Source organism: Pelecanus crispus, chromosome 2 (genome assembly GCF_030463565.1).
Source record: "Pelecanus crispus isolate bPelCri1 chromosome 2, bPelCri1.pri, whole genome shotgun sequence".
Classification (NCBI taxonomy): domain Eukaryota; kingdom Metazoa; phylum Chordata; class Aves; order Pelecaniformes; family Pelecanidae; genus Pelecanus; species Pelecanus crispus.
Genome location: NC_134644.1, coordinates 46,916,460 through 46,935,652, shown reverse-complemented (window position 1 = coordinate 46,935,652; position 19,193 = coordinate 46,916,460). Strand labels below are relative to the sequence as shown.

General features: G+C 39.5%; 2 protein-coding genes across 3 annotated transcripts in view; one reads left to right on the top strand and one right to left on the bottom strand.

Moving 5' to 3' along the window:
• OSBPL10 (oxysterol binding protein like 10) overlaps positions 1 to 6,545 on the top strand; it is a 118,383-nt gene extending 111,838 nt beyond the window's left edge. Inside the window, exons 9-12 of the mRNA XM_075704864.1 lie at positions 1,520 to 1,706; positions 3,156 to 3,338; positions 4,907 to 5,060; positions 5,817 to 6,545. Coding sequence (XP_075560979.1) covers positions 1,520 to 1,706; positions 3,156 to 3,338; positions 4,907 to 5,060; positions 5,817 to 5,861 — 569 coding nt within the window. The 3' untranslated portion in view covers positions 5,862 to 6,545. The remainder of the gene's footprint in view (positions 1 to 1,519; positions 1,707 to 3,155; positions 3,339 to 4,906; positions 5,061 to 5,816) is intronic.
• A 5,190-nt stretch (positions 6,546 to 11,735) lies between these two features.
• Positions 11,736 to 19,193, bottom strand: part of STT3B (STT3 oligosaccharyltransferase complex catalytic subunit B) — a 53,082-nt gene continuing 45,624 nt past the window's right edge. For both annotated transcript variants that reach the window (XM_075704530.1, XM_075704529.1), the window contains 4 exons: positions 17,090 to 17,263; positions 15,951 to 16,064; positions 14,664 to 14,876; positions 11,736 to 12,637 (listed from right to left, as the gene is read on the bottom strand). In XM_075704530.1, coding sequence (XP_075560645.1) covers positions 12,557 to 12,637; positions 14,664 to 14,876; positions 15,951 to 16,064; positions 17,090 to 17,263 — 582 coding nt within the window. In that variant the 3' untranslated portion in view covers positions 11,736 to 12,556. The remainder of the gene's footprint in view (positions 12,638 to 14,663; positions 14,877 to 15,950; positions 16,065 to 17,089; positions 17,264 to 19,193) is intronic.

The following is a 19,193-nucleotide window of genomic DNA, read 5'->3' as shown; positions in this document are numbered from 1 at the left end:
GTTGCAGAGCTTCCTGTGCCTGCATTTAGTTCTATTAATTGGAGCCAATATTTAAGCTGATGATTCTGTTAGAGCTCTGTGCTTTTAAACTGTGAATGTTTTTTAGGTGGTTTTTCTCATACAGCATTAAGGGCATATTTTTATGTTGGCAGTAGTAGTGCCTTGTTCCAATTTAGTGCTTTTTCATCATTACATGTCAGATCACTTTTCAAAATTAGTGTCATTACTCCCTTAAACAGATAGACAAACTAATCAATACCACTACCAGTGTGTTCTTTCCCTATCTGCCCCAAGGTTAAGGCAAATTGGCTCAAGCTCATCTTGTTTCTAAACAGATACTATTACTATTTCAAGATCATTTTCCTGATTTTTTTTTTTTTTTTTTGGTTAAATATTTCTGTGTTCTGAGTGCATCCTGTGATGGGTTATTTTCAATCCCTGTTGTGAAAAATTATTTTCAAAGCAGTAATTTTTGCCTTTAGGCAGTTATTAAACGGGACACGGAAGAGTGTAAAACTCTAATCAAAAATATATTAGAGATACTTGGCATGATCCAATTGTGTGTGCAAGGTTTAAGGTACACTTTACCTGGTCTTATGTCCTGGTTTTTGTCATTCTGAAGACCAAACTACAGCTATGGTGGGGAGAGAGCTGTATCCTTAAGCCCAGGGGAAGCTAAGATCTGATCAGACATGTGACTTTCTTTGTAGTTCCAAATAATCTTGAAAAATTACTGCTGTGGCATGATGTTGTTTTTATTTACAACCCTGTAACACATGAGGGTGGAGGAACCTTTGCAGAATGAAACAGAATTGCCAGTAATTTTCTCTGCATGGTAGAGACATCGGTCTTGGTGGTTAACAGAGCAGTGGCCCTGGCGGCCCCTCGTTGATTATGCGGGACTTTTGCAAAGGCTGTGTGGAAACCAGGCATTTGGAAATGAAGGAGCAAACTTATAGGAATTTTCTAGATGGCTTCCTTAAGCATGTTTCCTAGTTGCACCCAGGCAGACCTAGATAGAGCCTTTCACTCCTACCAACAAATGCATCAGTAAGAAATTAGCAGAGAGGACCTGGTCGTGTCTGATTGAGTGGAGAACTGAAGAGTCCTTTGGCCATGCCCGTATTTTTTCTGGAAAGAGATGATGATATGACACTGAGTGAGCATCTGAATATTCAGTATGGCTTTTTGCAAGCAAATGGTATTTTTTTCCAGATTTAACAGTTTATTGCTTGTCAGTAACACAAAATAAATAATCCAGTCAGATTTTATAAGCCATTTGGTACCGTGAAGGACCCCAGGGTACATATTCAAATTGTGTGCTTTCGAAAATGTTTTTTTGAAGACATTTGTTCCAGAGGGCAGACTTTTTTTTCTTAGCAGACAGTGCCCTCCTTCAAGGCAAGTTGCACGTTGTACTCTCTGTGGAAGTACGTTTTGATCACAGTAATTGGTCAGTGACTGTCAGGTTTTGTCAGTGAACTTTTATCATTTCACTTCCAACCTTCTTCCTACGTAGGTGTTCTTTACTTGATGGAACATGAAGAAGAGTATGTTTTCACGCTGCCTAGTGCCTATGCTCGCTCAATACTTACCATCCCATGGGTGGAGCTTGGAGGGAAAGTCAACATCAATTGTGCTAGAACGGGCTATTCTGCTACGGTCACGTTCCACACCAAGCCGTTCTATGGAGGAAAAGTCCACAGGTACAGGAATTACTGTCTTATTCTTGTTTACCTGCTACTGGATTTCAATGGAAAGACTCTTGGGCATCTGTTTGGTTCTTCTGTCAGAGTATTTTACAGACAGATATCTGAATTTCTTTTCCTATTAGTGTCTGAGATGACTTACAGCTTTAGAGCACAGTTTATTGTAACTATACATTTTGTATCATTTAATTGAATTGAATATATTTCTCTCATTAAACTAAAGTGAATGTATTCTTCCAGGCTTTGCTTGTAAAAATTACTTTTAAGTGCAGGATCAGAAAAATGTACGTAGAAAAGGCAGTATTTCTGCTACACCAGCTGCTGCTTCTGTGTAAGTCTTGTAGATGAACTGGTGTTCCAGGTGGAGTTCCTGTAAGGAAGAAAGAAGCGAGTGTCGCTGCCCATAGCAGTAGCTCCCTACTGGGGACTCCCACTTCTGCACTGAAATTCCAGATGATGAAAATATTATTTATGTGTTTTTGGTTCCCCTTTATTAAGGGTGTGAAGAGGCACTGTGCAAGATAGCTTCCTGTCTTACTTCCATGCTCAAGTTGATGACCCAATTGTTAACGTACACAGACCCTTTCTTGCTCTGCTGCAGACTGTAGCAGTTGTCCATGAGAAGGCTGTGCTTTTTGCATGGTTACCTCTGTTTTATTTCAGTCGGTCTAATTATTCTATCATACACATGTCAATCATTTCAATATTGTGTTTAGGCAAATATCAACGTGGGCTGTTCTGACAAGGGTTTTTCTAAAAGGCATGGGTTAATAATTGGTGCCATCAGTGTGAGTGAAACTTGGGGAAGGTTGTGCTGTGTTAATTTAATAATTTAAAAACTTAATTGAGTTTACAGATTACTTGACATGGCTTGCCGAAGCGCATGTGTGCATGTTCTTAGACACACACACACGAAACTTCTGCCTGCATTTTGTTTTTTCAGTCCTACCTATCTATTTTGCTCACTCTCAGACCAGTTCTTGGACGACTGAGGTATCTTTAATTGTTGCCTCTCAGCAGCTGAGAAGTAAACTTGCAGAGCTAAGGAGAAAATAAAGGTGCCTGAAGTGTTTGACATAGGTATCTGACAGCATTACTATGTTCAGGTGTGAAAATAACATGTGTACTGAAAATGTCAGGTGAATGTCAGGAGTTGTTTTTCAGGCTGATGAGGTAAACCGTTCTGGGTTAAAGCTGACTATCAGAGTTTTAAGTTGGGTTACTGCTGTACTTTGGGAGAATGTCGTCCAAAAGCTATTGCTGTGTTAGCAGAGCTTGCTTAGGTTGAGTCTCTCTTTTTGGAGATAGCATCACTACTTTGCTTGAAAAATTACTTTGTAGATGTAGAAAGCTGCTTGTAGCCTTAGCTGTGGTAGTGCTTTCCTATGCTGATAATAAATGGTACCAGTTATTTCTGTGGTCTTTTTTTCTTCGCTCTTGAATTAGGGTTACAGCCGAAGTGAAACATAATCCCACTAACACCATTGTATGCAAGGCACAGGGAGAATGGAACGGTACACTGGAATTTACTTACAGCAACGGAGAAACCAAAGTGATTGACACTAACAAACTGCCTGTTATCAGGAAAAAGATTAGGCCGATAGCAAAGCAAGGCCCGCTGGAATCAAGGTAAGGGCAGAGGCATTACCATGTTTTGCTTCTGAACCTTGGGTGGGAACAGAACGGGGAAGCAAACTGCAGTTATAGATAGATGGTGTGGTTCAAAAATGCCTTGCTTCCTACAGCGCGTTAATCTAGGCACAGATAGCTGAAGCTGTGTATTGGTTCGTTGGAACATAGATTACGTTCTAGTGACGTACCTCAGTTTTGTAGAGGGGGGAAAATCCTTGTATGCGTTTTAATGAGCGTTTGGAAAATGGTAATGCATTGTTTTCACCTGCTTTTTTGAGTGATTGTAACATGGTAGTCAGATCAGTCAGTTTGTTGCAAGTGATGTTGCATCTTATAATTTGCACTGGAATTCCACATTTTGTGTATTTTAGAATGTATATATGTATAAAAACATGTAAAATGTGATGCAGTGCGAGCTATAAATATGCACACAAACACATGGTTTGAAGGCTCTCCGCACCCACATCACATGCCTGACTCTGACTAGGTACATTGGAAAAAAAACTTGTTCTGTTACTCACTGTCAATTACTGTTGATGTTTATCTTCAGAAAAATCAGTATTTTTATTGAATTTAGGAACATTTTATTGGAGGATTTAAAAACATGACTGAAGCTTCATTTTATTATCTGTAAATATGTTCTTTATGGTACAAAGATGTGTCTTGAGTCATTGTGCAGGGTCAGATATCATTTTCCTACTTTCTAGACACGCTTGCTTATCACAAATTCATTTTCCCCCTGCAGTTTAGGAATAGAAAGGCTGGAGTAAATAAGGAAACCAGTAGCTCTGCAGTGTATTTACAGTATTTTTTGGATACTAGTAAGCAAATTACAACTATCCAGTGTTTCTGCAGGATATGCAGTTTATCAGATTGTAAACAAACTCATTTAAACAGCCCTGGAAATACGTGAAAGCTGCAGTTGGCTGCTTCTCAGTATTTTTCTGGGCAAAGTTCCTGCTAGGCTAATACGGTGTGAGAAGGCGTTGCATCTGAATGCGGTCAGTCGTGTGAAAAACAAGCTTGGTTATATACTGATAATTATTGTTAACTGGGAATATGGAGCACAGACCTAGAAGGGCTCCCTAGAACCAGTGCATCAGTTCCTCTGTTAGTAACCTGGTTGGGGAGCAGTCAGTGTCCCAATTTAATGTACTCTTGGCTTTAGGCTAACATTCCCTTATAATTCAAAAATTTAACTGCAAATAAACGCATGTCATTGGGGGTGGATCATCGGTAAAGAACGTGAACAGGAAATGATAAAAATAAATCCATCTGCCTTGAGAAAAAAGCTCAGGTTGTAAAGAGTCAGGCAGATGAACAAAAGCTATTGAGAAAGTTAACTCGCATAGCAAAATACTGGGAGTTGAGCAAATCTGAAAATGCGGTCGAGAAATGCAGTGAATACCCTAGGAGAGTGATGGTTCACAAGCTGTCTGACTTGCAAAAATGGCACGGAGAACACGGCATGGGCCTGCCGCTCACCGTGCTGCTGTCCAGCCAGGCGCTCGGCTGCGGCAGAAGCCTTCTCACGCTGTCGCTTGTGCTCCCTCCCCGTCACGCAGGCACCTGTGGCAACACGTCACCAATTCTCTGAAGGAAGGGAATATTGATGCAGCAACAGAACACAAGCACCGCCTTGAAGAGAGGCAGCGCGCAGAGGAGAGGCAACGTGTGGCTCTTACAACACCGTGGAAACCAAAATATTTTGCCAAAGAGGTACTTTTACTGTCTTATTTTAAAGACCCGATAGCATGTTTCTGCGTACAGGAGGATGCCAGCACAAATGAATTTGTCTGTGGTTTTTACCATGGGCTACTGCCATTATATACCACTGATTGCTTTAAAGTATTTTTGCCAGAGTCTGGCTCTTAAAGAAAAGCAATGGGTTTTTCCATGTCCATATTGTAAACTTGTTCACTTCAGTTAATTTTAACCTGAATTTTTGATACCTAATATTAGGCATTTAAAGCTATGGTTTTTTACCTTAAAAGCCACAACTTAATTTGCAAATGCCGTGTACGCACATCCCCTGCTAATCTTGATCTCGGCATACTAAAGTGAACACAATCGAGGGATATTTGTCCAATGTAAGTAAGCATGGGCATCTTAAACACAGTCTTGGGTTTCATCTGCTTGAAATGAAACAGATTTTACTAAGTTCATCCTTGCCCTTTCTTAGAGGAAAGGGGAAAGGAAAATAAGACTGAATGAACTATTACGTGACTGTGTTGTTTCATTAGCCAGTATGTGCCACTATTTAACCAGCAGTTCATCTGTTGCATCTTCCCATCGCTTCCCCTTTGTAATTTTTTCCCTCCCGCCCAGATTACCCGTACGTTCATTAAGCACAGGATTTTCAGATGACAGGGGTGGTTTCTTGTGTTGATGAGTATTATTTTAGCTTTTATGTGGACATCCACAGATCCAGCATGTACAAATCTTGTTTGTTAACTCTCCTTAATTTTCTTGCAGGGCGATGGTTGGCTATACTTGAATCCTCTCTGGAAGACCCATTGACGGGAAGAGCAGTTGCCTCGTAACTTTACCTTAAAGGCATTAAAATGATATAGTATATAACTTCAAGATGTCATTGAATAGGTCCTGTTATCAGAAGATACAAACGAGAAGCTATATACTGTGAACGATGCATCTGAAAATAACCACAAGCTCACGTTTATTCAGGAGCCATTTTGTGTGTATGGATACGCACACACACACGCACACGTCCATATATACACACATACATACACGCAGTGTGTATGTGTTTGTGTGTGGATTATTTACACTACATGTAAACAAGTATAAACACTTAACAGTGATTTAAAGACCTTTTCCTCTAAGTGTTAGGGCACGGAACTCCGGCTGGACTCAGCTGGGGTTCCCCGAGTTGTGTGCTTGCAGGATCAGGCCCTATGCTAGTATTTAAGAAAATACTTTTTTATTAGTACTGGTTAAGGTTTTTCTATTTTTCACTTTTGCCAAAAATGTTTTGCACTTAAAATGTGACATGTCACTTAACGGCAGTCATTCTGTCTAAACAGTCATTGAGTAACTCACTTTGACGTAAGAATGATACACTGACAGCGCGCTCACTCTTCAGGATGCTGATTTAAGAGCATGTTTCCTGTCACTTACGAGTGTAAATTTTCTGCCATCTCATAAGAAGTAGCAATACCTTCTCAAGAACATCGTTCGCGCTAACCCGTTGCGTCCTCTTTTTTGTTTGTTCATACTTCCAGCTGTTTAATAGAGCTCTGGTCACCGGTGAGCCAGCTGCTCTGGTAATTTTGATCTTGCTGTGTAATGTTCTCTGGCTACCGTCACGCCAATGCTTTTGGGCTACGTGTTCCGCTAAATCCCTTCTGGCAGAGGTAGCTGCAGTGTTCCGGCTCGCGCTTGCCTCAGCTTTCCTCCCCCACCTAAGAGAGGCATAGCACGCCGTCGGGCTGTGCTTGAGGCACCCCACTTCACAGCCTTGCCTTTTAAATTAAACCACTGCTGATGGCGTTCACGCTAAAATGCCGGGGTGTGCATTGAGGCGGGTGAGGCTGGGTGGGTGCCCTGGCCTCCTGTGACGGGCGTGAGCCTTCCCCACCCGCCGAGAGGCACGTTCCCTATGTGGCTCTGGAAAATTAGACCGAGCTCATCCGGTCAGAGCCCTTAATTCCGCATTAAGGCTCCCAGCAGACCTGTGTATTGATTTCTTTTCCTTTTGCCCCGGTCAATCCTGAAGCTTGATCTTGCTTTTGTAAGGGTAACCACTGGGACACCAAGAGAGCAGATTCTAAAAGTGCATTAAAGCTTCGTTGCTTTTTAGTTCGTATTTGTTGAAGATGTTTTTGGGAGAAGTGACAACAAAAGGCACATGTAAAATGTGCTGACTTCTGCTCAGTGCTGCTTTTTGCAGTGCCCCATAAAGAAACCACTATATTTCTAACATACCGTAGCATGGATGCCTACCTTTCTGTAGTACTGATTAATTTTGTGCCTTTTGTCTGCTTTCTTAATACAATAGCTTACGCTTTATAGATATTACACAAATATATTTAGGTCAAAGCACTGCTTATATCTGTTCTTGGGCGTCCTGCATTTTATAATTATTTTTTTGGTAGATTTTAAAATCTCTTGAGCGACTCAGAAGGCTAAACAGAGGTGTGTACACAAGGAAACATGTCGTTAGTTCTTCATTCAGACATAATATTTAATAGATCTTTACATTTGAACTTCAGATCCCTATTTAATGAAGGTGTGGCTCCTTTTCCTCCTAAATGCTATTTTGTCTGCTTGTACGTACTTTTTTTGCACATCAGAAAGATTCATGTTATAAATGATTTAAATCCTATTTAAAAAAAAAAATGTGGACTGTATGAGCTTGGTTTTGTAACTGACACTTTTTTTTTAAAAAGGAAAAAAAAAATCTTATTTTTAGGAATAGTTGATGTTTTTCTGGAACGAAACCAAAATGATACTGTCATAGTAATCACTGAACTACCACCAAGTATCATCAGGAAAACGTGTACTTTATCACCTGCAAGAATTAGCTTTATAACGGATCCACTCTTGTTCTAGAGGTTAGTCTGCTAAGTAACTAGAAGTATTCACCCAGTCTGTAGTGTCATCACAAAGAACAATCGAAAACGCAGAACTAAACACGTGGAACATCCTCCCAGAACTCTGACTTTCACACACCAAAGAACAAGCCACATACTCAGTAAAAATAGCCATTGGAAACCTCTCTGTCAGGCACGCAGGCCTGCGCTCCTGAAAGAGTAGACCTCTTTCAGCTTTGATGGTATGACTGTCGAGGCTACAAAGATGCCGTAGCCGTTCTTTTAAGGAGAAATTTGAATAATTTTATGCTTGTAATTTATTGAAGATTTTTTCTGTCTGCATGGTTGGTTGTTTCTGCATGCCGAGAACATTCCACTTGTGCTCTGATGAATGTTTTGTTTTGTTCTGATGCTGTGAAGAATCCCCTGATGCCATTACCACCGGTTCTTTTCCAAAGTAACTTGGGAGAGGCAAACGTAAAAATAGGCCTTTCTGAAAAGATCCCATCAGCGAGAGATTCCCGAACAAGATTCACAAGTGTAATTTTATTTTTCTGATAGTTACGTGTTCAGTATATTTTACAGGACTGAAAAGTAAATATTCATAAGCCTTATTCTGTAGGTTGTTCCAATAGCCGTCTTGGACTTGCAAGTAAATATTTTCAAGTAGCCAATGTACACTCGGAATTGTAATGTAAAAACCTCCATGTACTTCAGGTTTTTTTTCGTGCACACCTGTAGAAAGCCTATGCAACCTTTTTCTTTCTTAAATTAGAAATGTTCAGAAAGAGAATTTATACCTTTATCATTTAAAAGATGCTCTGGCAGTCTCTTCTGATTTGCCTTCCTTTCATAATTTGTGAATTTAAAACAACAATGCTCACGAATAAAAGATTTGTTTCATTTAGTAGTGGGCTGCCCCTTCTCTTTCCACTGAAGCATTAGTTAACTGGTACCGGTTGCTCGGACGCCCAGGAGCGGTGTGCAACACTCGGGGCGCCTGTGAGCTGTTCGCACAGCTCTGAGAGAAGAAGTAGGTGACTCGTCAGCTGAATCCTGGTGGGTTGTGGGCTTTTTCTGCCCTGTTCATACTGCCAGAGGCTGTATAGGTAAGGTGTTTTTTGTTTGTTTAAATTGGACGGCACTACACAGGGAATACAGGGCTGGGCAGCGTCACAGCTTTAGGAAAGGCTGGGGAACACGCACCTTCTTTTGACAAATAAAAAGGACATAGGTCAAGGTGGTCCCTTGTTTCTGAAAATCGTATTTCATTTAATCTTTGTCATTAGCAAAGATTCTCAATTAGATACCTCTTAAAATACAACTCTCAATTCTTGTGGCATTGGATACTTGCACGGGGAGGACAAATGTGCTTCATGGATGCTGGTCAACATTTTTCAAGTGTTGGATAATGCATTTCTGGTTTATTTCAACCATTCGTCCAGTGTTGGAAACTATCACACCACAACACTTTGTTTTTACGCAGAACAGAAAACAACACTGGCTATATATAGGATGGGAAACACTACCCAGTCACGTTCCTTGCCTTTCGTTGCTTCAAGGCCATGTCTTGGAGCAGTTTAATACATTTGGTTTAAAGATATTACTGAGTTTTAGTTATAGCCAAATATGATTTATTTTCAGTTTTTAATTCATAGTGGGATTGATACGTACAGCAGGCTGAGTCAAAGCATTTAACTGGTTTTTCAAGAGTAAATCTATCAAGATACTTCACTAATGACTCTTCTCCCCCTCCGTTATGGAATTACTCCCACAAGTCAAAATATTTCTTCTGGGATTACCTATAGTGCTCTCTGCCCTCACTGCTTTCAGCAGTAATGATGAAGTGATAACAGAACTTATGCAATACTGGCTTCTGGACACTGCCAGTTTTAGTTCCTTAGCAACTGAAGACCAGAGCCTGGCTTAAGCATTTTTTTACTTCAGATTTTACTGTTTTGTGGCAGTTATGCTTCAAAATCTTCAAAAATTTGACCTGGTAGAACAATAAAAGTATGGCTGTAGCCAGTAAACTAGTATGGAGGGTATGTTTGATAGTGATGGAAGATGCTAGTATTTTTTGCTGGTACAAGTGTGGTTCAATTCTCAGAGAGAAGAGGTACAAGTTAGTTTAGCTGAGTAATTCTAGGGTGCGGGCAGAGAACCGGGTAACCTACGTGGCATGCAGGTTCCAAGGAGGAACCAAGGAAGGTCATACAACACCTGCCAGTTCTTCTTTGTAACTTTGGTTTTTTTCTAAACGTCTGCCTTACTGACTCCGACTTTTCATTCCATTTAATGAGGCAGACGCCTTTAAGTTAGATTTAAGAAAGCTCAGGTAAGTGATAGGCAACTTCAGGCCCAGGCTGGCTCAGATCCCTGTAGTTAGCTTATTTTTCTTTCACATGGTTTTAAAAATGCTATGAAAGTTGACGGGATTCACCTATTTCTGCTCTGTTAAAGAGAACACTGTCAGCTAAGATGGAAAACAATCTGGTAGAACTGTAAAGATACCTAAGGATGGGAGGGGGACCTTTTATTTCCTTTTTTAAAACAAGGCCGAGTTACTGCCAAATGCCAGACTGACCAGCAGCATCTGTTCTGCTGCCTTTCAGATGTTCTTCCAAACGTTAGATCGCTTATTTCTTAGCAATGGTGAGGAGGCAGGATGCAGATTTGCTTGGAAGCAACGGGATACTACAAGTTATGCATCACATAATCACCCCTTCTGCTTGTGGGTAAGCAACTGTAACAGCTTGAGCTTCTCCAGATGCTGGAAGGATTCACTGCAGCGTGTGTGTTTGGGAAAGATGGCTGCTGCTCTCTGAAAATATTACAGCCACCTTAATTTCATCACAGCAGAGGCCCTGCATTTAGCTTAATAAATTTAAGCTGGAAGGATGTTAAGTAGCTGCTGTGGCTTCATTACAGCAACTTCATGAGGTCAGCAGATTTGCATTATGGAGTTTGAACGACTTAATTTATCACTAGGAATATAAGCAACATGTTATCAAGTTAATCACAACAAAAGTGACACAACACCCTTAACACAAAACTTGAATTAACTTTATTTTCCCCTACAGTCAACAACTGGTCTGCATTGAGCTTTAAAGCAACAGAATAAAATGAAATCTCCAAACGACAGGGGGGGCCAGGAATCCAGATTTAATTACCTTTGTGAAAATGTTGCAGCTGTAGTATTGGTCTGTGTAAATGATCAGAGTCAAAAACGAGCTCATAAATCAAAAAAATATTCTACACCTTGGGAAAGAAGTCAGCAGTAACATTCTCACAGAACACTGTAAATTTACATTTTCTTCATGAAAGGTACATACTATTCTGCATTTTTACATCAAATTATTGATGCAAGCTTTGTTTCTATAAAAAGTTACAACCTGTGGCAGGAAAATAAACTGCAAAACCCTTTCATTTCAATTAAAGAAAATTTTCAAGTCTGTATAAAGTTTTCCTATAGCTGGAAAGTGAACATGTTCAGTCTCCATTTATATTTTAGTGCATTTCATCTGACAGTTTTCATCACTTAAAAAAAAAAAAAAGAAATAAAACCCAGTATAAAAAGACAGACAAAGCAAATAGCACTATAGCAGGAATTTCTTCAGTTGGTTTAAGCACGCTAAATAAAAATGCAGAGAAACAGATTTCCAGAAAAACTTTTACCCTCCCAAGAAAGGCAGTAAGGGGGGGAAGAGGTTTGCAAATCCTCTACCTCCGACAGCCACAGAAAAGGGGTTTTGTATACCTGTCAACCTTTTTTTTTTCCTCCCCCCCCCCCCCCCCAACTCACTATACGTGTTTTACCAATGTAAACATTTACCTAAAATAGTTTAATTTCTATTCTGAAGCACCAGCCACCCCATGGTGCTCAGCTGTATGTTACTATAGCATTCATTACTGTCACTTCAGATTTTTCAGGAGGATACAAATTTAGCCCTTGTATCTACGGTGTGCAAGATTTGCCTTGTCTACCTTATGAACTGACAGTGTAAGGCAGCAATACTGCAATCCACGTTAAACAAAAGCAGCTTGTCCAAGCTGAGCTAGCACCCAATTAACCTGTCCTGTCATCTCTTGTGAAAACTGCAGCTTTGCTTCTTACACTCTAGATCAAAACCAGCCTGCAGCAAGAGTAAAAGGACATTGAAAGAAACCATTGGAAAATAATCATGGGAGTAACTTCTTTTGAAAGTTTTAATTTCAGAGAGCTCTGCTTCCTCCTAATTGTTGAAAACAAGTCGTTTTTAGATTTCACCATTCCAGTTTACATACCGCTGCTATTCAGCTAAACAGTGTTTTCCAAAAAAGATTGACAAGTATGCATGTGCCAAGGACCAAATTACAGGGTTCTTTGGTGCAGTCAGTCCAAATTCTCAACAGATTTGAAGGATAATATGTACCAATAAAAAAAAAAAAACGCTGCTAGACTTGGATAGCAGCTCTGTCCTGCTTCACATTACAAATCTAAAACAGCTGTTCTCAATAAGCCAATATTTTTAATCAGACATTGCCTGAAAATTTTGTACAATAATCTGGACCAATGATGGTTCTGTACCCTCATGTTGCTGTGAAACATGACTTGAGCTAAAGGCAAAGACTGGTTATCTCAAGGACAACTGCTTCGTATTAGCAATCAGAACAGTGTATTTAAACTGTCTTCCTGTTGGGTCTCTTGCCTTTCTTTAAAATTAGTTTATTCTTAATGTAGCCACGCTTCCTTTTGGAGGTCTAAAAAGAAAAACAGAATAAAACGTATTAGTTAATGATTTAGGCTTGACCACGGTTTAATGATGCGCATTTCAATGCCTGATCTTTAGATTGATTTTAAAGAGCTTAAATGCTAGACCCTCAACTAGGTACTATCCAATTATTCTTTTTGAAGCTGGGATTGTTAATTCATGCCCAACATTTGCTTTTGCACAAGATGTACTTTTGCAAGCCCCGTCTACCAGACCTGTAGAATTGTTTTCAAAGCTTGTGCTGAGGCAGAATTAATAATTAACCAACATGATAAAGCTCTAATATGCCCAAAGAGCCGAAGTGGTGAAGAGTGTTAGTTTTGTTTGGAAATACCTTCTCGCATCTTTTGTGCTATTTGAGTCTCTCAGAAATTAGCAAGATGATAGAAATATTTGCTCACAGCAGCATTTTTCAAAAGTAAGAGAAAAACTGAATAATCATATTTTAGTCTTCAGTCCTCTGCTATTGGTCTGTAGGCTAGTTAGTGCTTTCTGCTCATGTGTCTTTCATCAGCGTATTTTAGATTTTTTTTTTTTAAGGTAGTAATGGGGAGAAGCATTAATGTTAGTCTTAGGCAATATTAACTTCGAAGTTGTATAAATACAGTTAGCTCGTGGCAGGTAGAACTGTACATTCAACATGCCTGCCACAGCAAATTAGACAGAAGGCAGCTCCCACATTTGCTGCACTTTGCTGTGCTTACCAGCAGGCTCTATTACATCAATAAATATAACTTATTCTCTTTTTAATATTATTATTCTTTTTATAAAGTGAGATAGATACAAACTAATGCATACTACTCAGACATGTCATATCTCTGAGCTTGAGCACTGTCATTCCTAACATGGAAGAGTGATAGGAGATGGACTGAATTTCCAGTAAGGAAGCAACTGAAAACCTGTGGCTACTAAGGAGCCCTCAAAATGCATTTAAGAAATCTCACTTTAGACATTTGCCCCATGCTCTTTGCTGGTTCTCTGATTTCTTAATGGGAAGAAGAGCCTGTTTGTACTGCAAGAGTTGGTGATGGATCAGAATTTGCATCAACTTTCATCTCGTCTTTAGACAGAGAACCAACACATCCACAGCTTAAGTGGGGTCAGTACATCCATCACGAAGAAATACAGCCTTGCTTGCCACTTAAGATCAAATGAAAAGTTACACTGTAAGTGTACAGTAGGCACAGTAAAGCTTCTAATTTCCTTTTAAGATAAGTCTAGCTTCAGTGACAACTCCCAAATGCCTTATTTTATGAACTTCCATCAACTCACAAAAATAAGCATCTTTACCCTCCAACATTCTTTACTTGTATGTCCATGACGCAGTCTAAGTTTACTGCCTATACTAATTTAGTTGGTTACACATTTGTTTCTGACAGAGTTCTGGAATTCCTTTTGCAACATATATTTGAAATATATAGAAAACAGATGTTGTGAAGGAGAGGGCTGCTAATATTCTCCCCAACTCCCCTACTAACACATCTTTCTTAATAGGCTGAAGTAGCACACCACAGCTAACACTTCTAACCATGAAGATGACTTCAAACAGTAAGCAGCCAGACACTAAAGTTCCGTCAACAAAAGTTTCATATTTAATTTATTTCATACAAAATTGCAATTTTTAAACTTCTAGGCATCACTACTTTCAAACAAAGTCAGAAAGCAACTTCCACATTATTTACTTAGTGAGCCATAGTTACTGATACAGTTACTTCAGAGATTATACTTCCAGTTACATGAAGACTTAAGAGTTGTAACAGCCAGTGACACACTCTATTTCCAGTTAGCATTCTGCCTAAAAAAAATCTAGCCTTGTGTCTTCACATGCTTTTAAGTTAAGCAGACAGTAAATTAACAATTATTACCAGCAGGCAGGTCTGATATTGGACACTAACATGAACAGTATCCATAACATTCTGGCTAGTGGAAATACATAATTCACCAGCTACGTGATTCACTGTTAAAAATAAACTGCCATCTCCTGCCCCCTTTCAGTTACTTCACTAGGAACCCACCTTCTTTGACAAATACTTCTGTTTCGGTACAATGTTGGTTACTCTAGGTTTATGATCCAATGTCTCTCTGTTGTCTAGTTGTTTCACCTTGTATATTCTAACAAGCCAGTGCTCTGAGGTAAAGGCTTCCTCCAGATGTTTAAATTTAATGTCTTTGTTGCCTATCTCAGCATTGCGCGTACGATCGAATCCTGGGGGTGTCCGAAAATCCAGCTATAAAAATTAAAGTTGCATATTAGTTTGAGACAAAACCCAAAACACCCATCACTGCAAACTGTGGTATTTCGTACCACAAGGCAGCGCTTTCAACTGGTCTACTCAAAGGACAACGCTTCTCTTCCGTTGGTTATTACTACACAGAAAAAACTTCTCAGTTCCTTTTTACAATTGAGAAAGAAACAAATTAATTTTTACTCCTACAGATGTCACAGGAGATGGCACTTCATGTCTCAACAGAAATATCAAGTCTGCATTCAGGGATGAAACTATTCCAGTGAAAGTCTGAGGTGCGGCAGCCTGTGGTGGCTTTTTAGCATAGCTGCTCCCTTGTACTCTCTCTTCTGTAGTGCAGTACGTTGCACTTCCATGGTTTTCCATACAAGTCTTGAAAAGTTCATGTTTATGTTTACCAGTTAAATTTGCCCTCTCCCGCCCCCCATGTTACAATTAAGATCCAGTGGCATCAATTTTAGCTGAATAAAGGATTCTTGTGCTAACACACGAGAATGAAGGGCCCTTGGCAGTGGGAGGAAGAACAGGAAAGAAAACAGCAAACAAGGCAGATTTAACTACATACATATGCTTGATGATCCCAAAGGGGAGTGACAGCTCTATCTGAGAATTATGCCCTTATTCTGTAAGTGCCATGTTGCTTAATACACTGATGTGACTTGGAGAGAAATCAGGTAGCTTCTGACAGATATTAAATAGTCAATTAACAGTTCCACTTCTGTGTTGCTATTAAAAAAACAACTCTAAAGCTCTCCACAACAAAACAGTTAATGCTTCAGCAAGCACGCTGCATAATGGCATTAAGAGGCTCGTCTGGGGGCAATGTGAAGGACAGCAAAAAGCTAACTACAAGTGTAGGTTAGCAGCAGAAATGCTTTTTTCTAAAGGTTATATACAGTAGGACCATGCCTAGATGTGTTTTAATTTGTAAAGCTGACTCTTACCTCTGATTCTGCTACTACAAGCAACACTCAATCTAAAAGATGGAAAACATATCAAAATAACATTTGTTTTCTCACATTTCCATTAAGATTCAGTAGAAGTTGTAGCACTAACCTGCATCTCTCCAAATCTGTAATAGGACATTTTATACATGAGGCAGTTCAGCAAAGTTGGGGAACCTGCCTTGTCTACCCGGAATTCTCCCTGAGGGGTAAAGTAATCACTTTCCTTTAAAAATAAAAGAAGATACAAAGAGTCAATATAAACTAAACCCCTTCTTAAGGTCATTTCTCATTCCCTTGTCCACAAAAAAAACTTCACAAAGAATCTGAACTGACTTTTACAGTTTAAAAGCTGATTTAAGCTAGTCTTAAAACAGAAAATGATGGTGCTCATTAAAGGTAAAATAGTTACAAAAAACCTGCTTGTAACCCAGACCCCAATGGACCAGTCTTCCTAAATCCATGTTACTGTGCTGGTACAAGTTTTGTCACTTCACAGTAAGCAGTTACTGGAAAAGTGATCTCAAAATATAAAAGTTAGTTGGGTATCTATCAAAATTATTCTTCAGAAAGGTGTATTGTTAATATATGAGGTCTGCAGTGTTACCATAAACTTCATATGTGCGCAGTGTTTAAACAAAAGATTTCTGCCATTTTCATCTCCAGTACAAGATGAAACTATGCACGCGGGCTACTCCCTTAAGCCTGTGCTCAATATCCAGAAGTTTTTGTTAGGCTTAAGCAAATATTACTACAGACTTCTGCAATCTCCGAGATGTTTGAATAACTTAAACTCTACATAAGTCAATATTAACACTTTGTCTCCTACTTTTACAGAGTTCAAAGAAATTTGTAATGCCAACCATTTAAACAGCCTGAACACTCCTTTTTAAAAGTATGATAGTGCATAGTGAGACACACACACAAGAATTACAAAAGATATCCTGTACTTTTAGTATCATGCAGAAAAAGTGAAAAGCTTTTGAGGTTACTGACCTTTCAAAAAGATAAATATTGAAAGAAACTGGGTTACAGGCTTCTGCACTCCTACTGTTCTAGGAAAACAACCCATAACACATTTTTTCAAATAAAATTTCAATAAGTAGTAGAGATTTCCCTCCACTGTAATGAGCACTACCAGAAAAGCAGTAACATAAATAAAAGTTTAAAAAAACCCAGTACAGATGAACATACAGAATTACAGTATTCAGCCAAGAACGCTTCAGTTTTCCTGTGCATGTTTCCACTTACCCGAATATCTTTGGGATGTTCCCCCTCTGCTATTCTCACCATCCACAGGAACTTATTAATATCATCACCAGAGTAGCCAATCACACCTCCAAAAATAATCAAAACATAATCCACATCTAGGCTTCTCATGATCTCGTATGCTGCCGACTCATTTGATGACATTGCCTTTCCCACCTGTATCATAGCAAAAATATCTTAAATATCTGCATGGCTGCCTACTGAACAGATACACAGATCAATATCCTGCCAGACCAAAGCCCAAAAATACATACTTGCCAACCAAAGCACACATTTTCATTCTAGAGAAAGAAAACCCACTGTATCTATTTAGAAACTCAAAAGCCCAACCTATATTGAAATATTTTCTCCTCTGTATGAGGAGTGATGCCTGTTGAAATGAGTGTTTTGAGTACAAAATGCAGCAATAAGGGTTTTCCTTTTATGGCACTTACAGATTTTTCAAGTCACAGCTGTATTGCCAAAAACTTAGTGTCGCAGAAAATACGTGATTCCAAATTATTTCCAAAGCTTTAGACACAGCCCAAAGTGAATAAATCATTTGAAATGTTAGTAATTTATTGTGGGGTTTTTTTCCTTGAGCTCGGTCCTTGCCATGCTGCGTGGTACTCAGCAGCACATTAGGCACCCTCAGTGTTGAATTCAAGGTAAGTTTATGCAGAGAAAATGTCAGAATAGAGACATCCTTGAGTTAAAAGCATAACATAGTTTTGGCCTTGAAAAACTTTTTAAAGCTGTATCCAGAAGGTCTTCCATACTGGTCACTTCCCACACTTAAAGAATTCACTTAAGTCAGTAACTGGCATTCAGTTCAAAGGTTTTGTTTGCTGTTGAAGGTCTTGCACTTAAAGCATAATAATGTATTGGTGTGGTAAAAAGGAGTAACTACAATATACATAATCTTGCATCCAAATTGGTAACATTCAGTTAAGAACGTAATTAGAAAACACTAAGCTTAGGCTGCAATCTGTCAAAAAGACCGAGAAACCCAGCTTCTTGGCCATGATCCTAATCAATGTGAAGTTATTTGGCAGATTTCCAGTTCCGTGCAGGAGAAAGTCATCTGGCACGTACCTCTGGGGCATGCCTCATTTAGCCCACAAGTTCAGGTATTTACCACAACACACATTCATTGCTTGGGTCCCCCTTTATGGAGTGTTCATTCCGAAACGGAACCTGACAGCACCAGCAGTCATACTGGAGAGAATTCTTTATTAAAAACCATCATTGCTAATTGCTGTAATGCATATGGTTACTGTGCTTATGCAATAGAGGACTTCCATGGTCTCTCTATTCACATGATGCACCTTGTCCTGCAGGGATCTGCTGGTTTACATACAGTATCTGCACTTCTACCTCTTGAACAAGAGGGAGGCACACAGAGCTATCAGAGCTGATTGTCCATCTAAAACACACTAACACTGTCGGGTCAACAACCAAAACAAGAGAAAAGCGCCTTAGTACATGGGAAGGCTTGTTGACTGATATTAGCACCAACAGTACAATTTCCCAAGCTTGCTTTCAGCTGATGTGAGTTCCCCGCCCCTGTCAAAAGCACGTATGTATGATCCCCCCCTTTCCCAATACACATTTTTTCAGGACTCTGTACGCTCAAAGCACAGCTGGATTCATTTGTTGATTTTGAACACTGCTTGTCTGCAGATCTGGTCCAACTGCTGCACTAGGTACTGACCCAAGACAAGAAACTATCCTAATACATTCCTCAAGTCCTTCCCCTATTCTGCCCATTCAGTGTGACATAGGTCTTCTGGGAAGAAACAGCCACTGAGTGGTGACTGATATCATCACTGAGTGATGATGAGTCACTACACAGCACCTAGTAAGACTGCAACCCAGCTACAACATAGAGCATTCTTTTGTTTCTGAACAAAGTTTTAAGTTGCCCGAGGTGGTGCCCCTGTAACCACAGGCAATGCTAATACCCTGCTTTTAAGCACATGCACAAAGCTAAAACTTACTCTTCAGAAGTGAAAGCAATTAAATGTACAGATGTTTTGTCTAACTGAAAATTTGAGAAGACGGAATCGCATCAAATCTGCAACGCTCCCATTGCTATTCATAAACT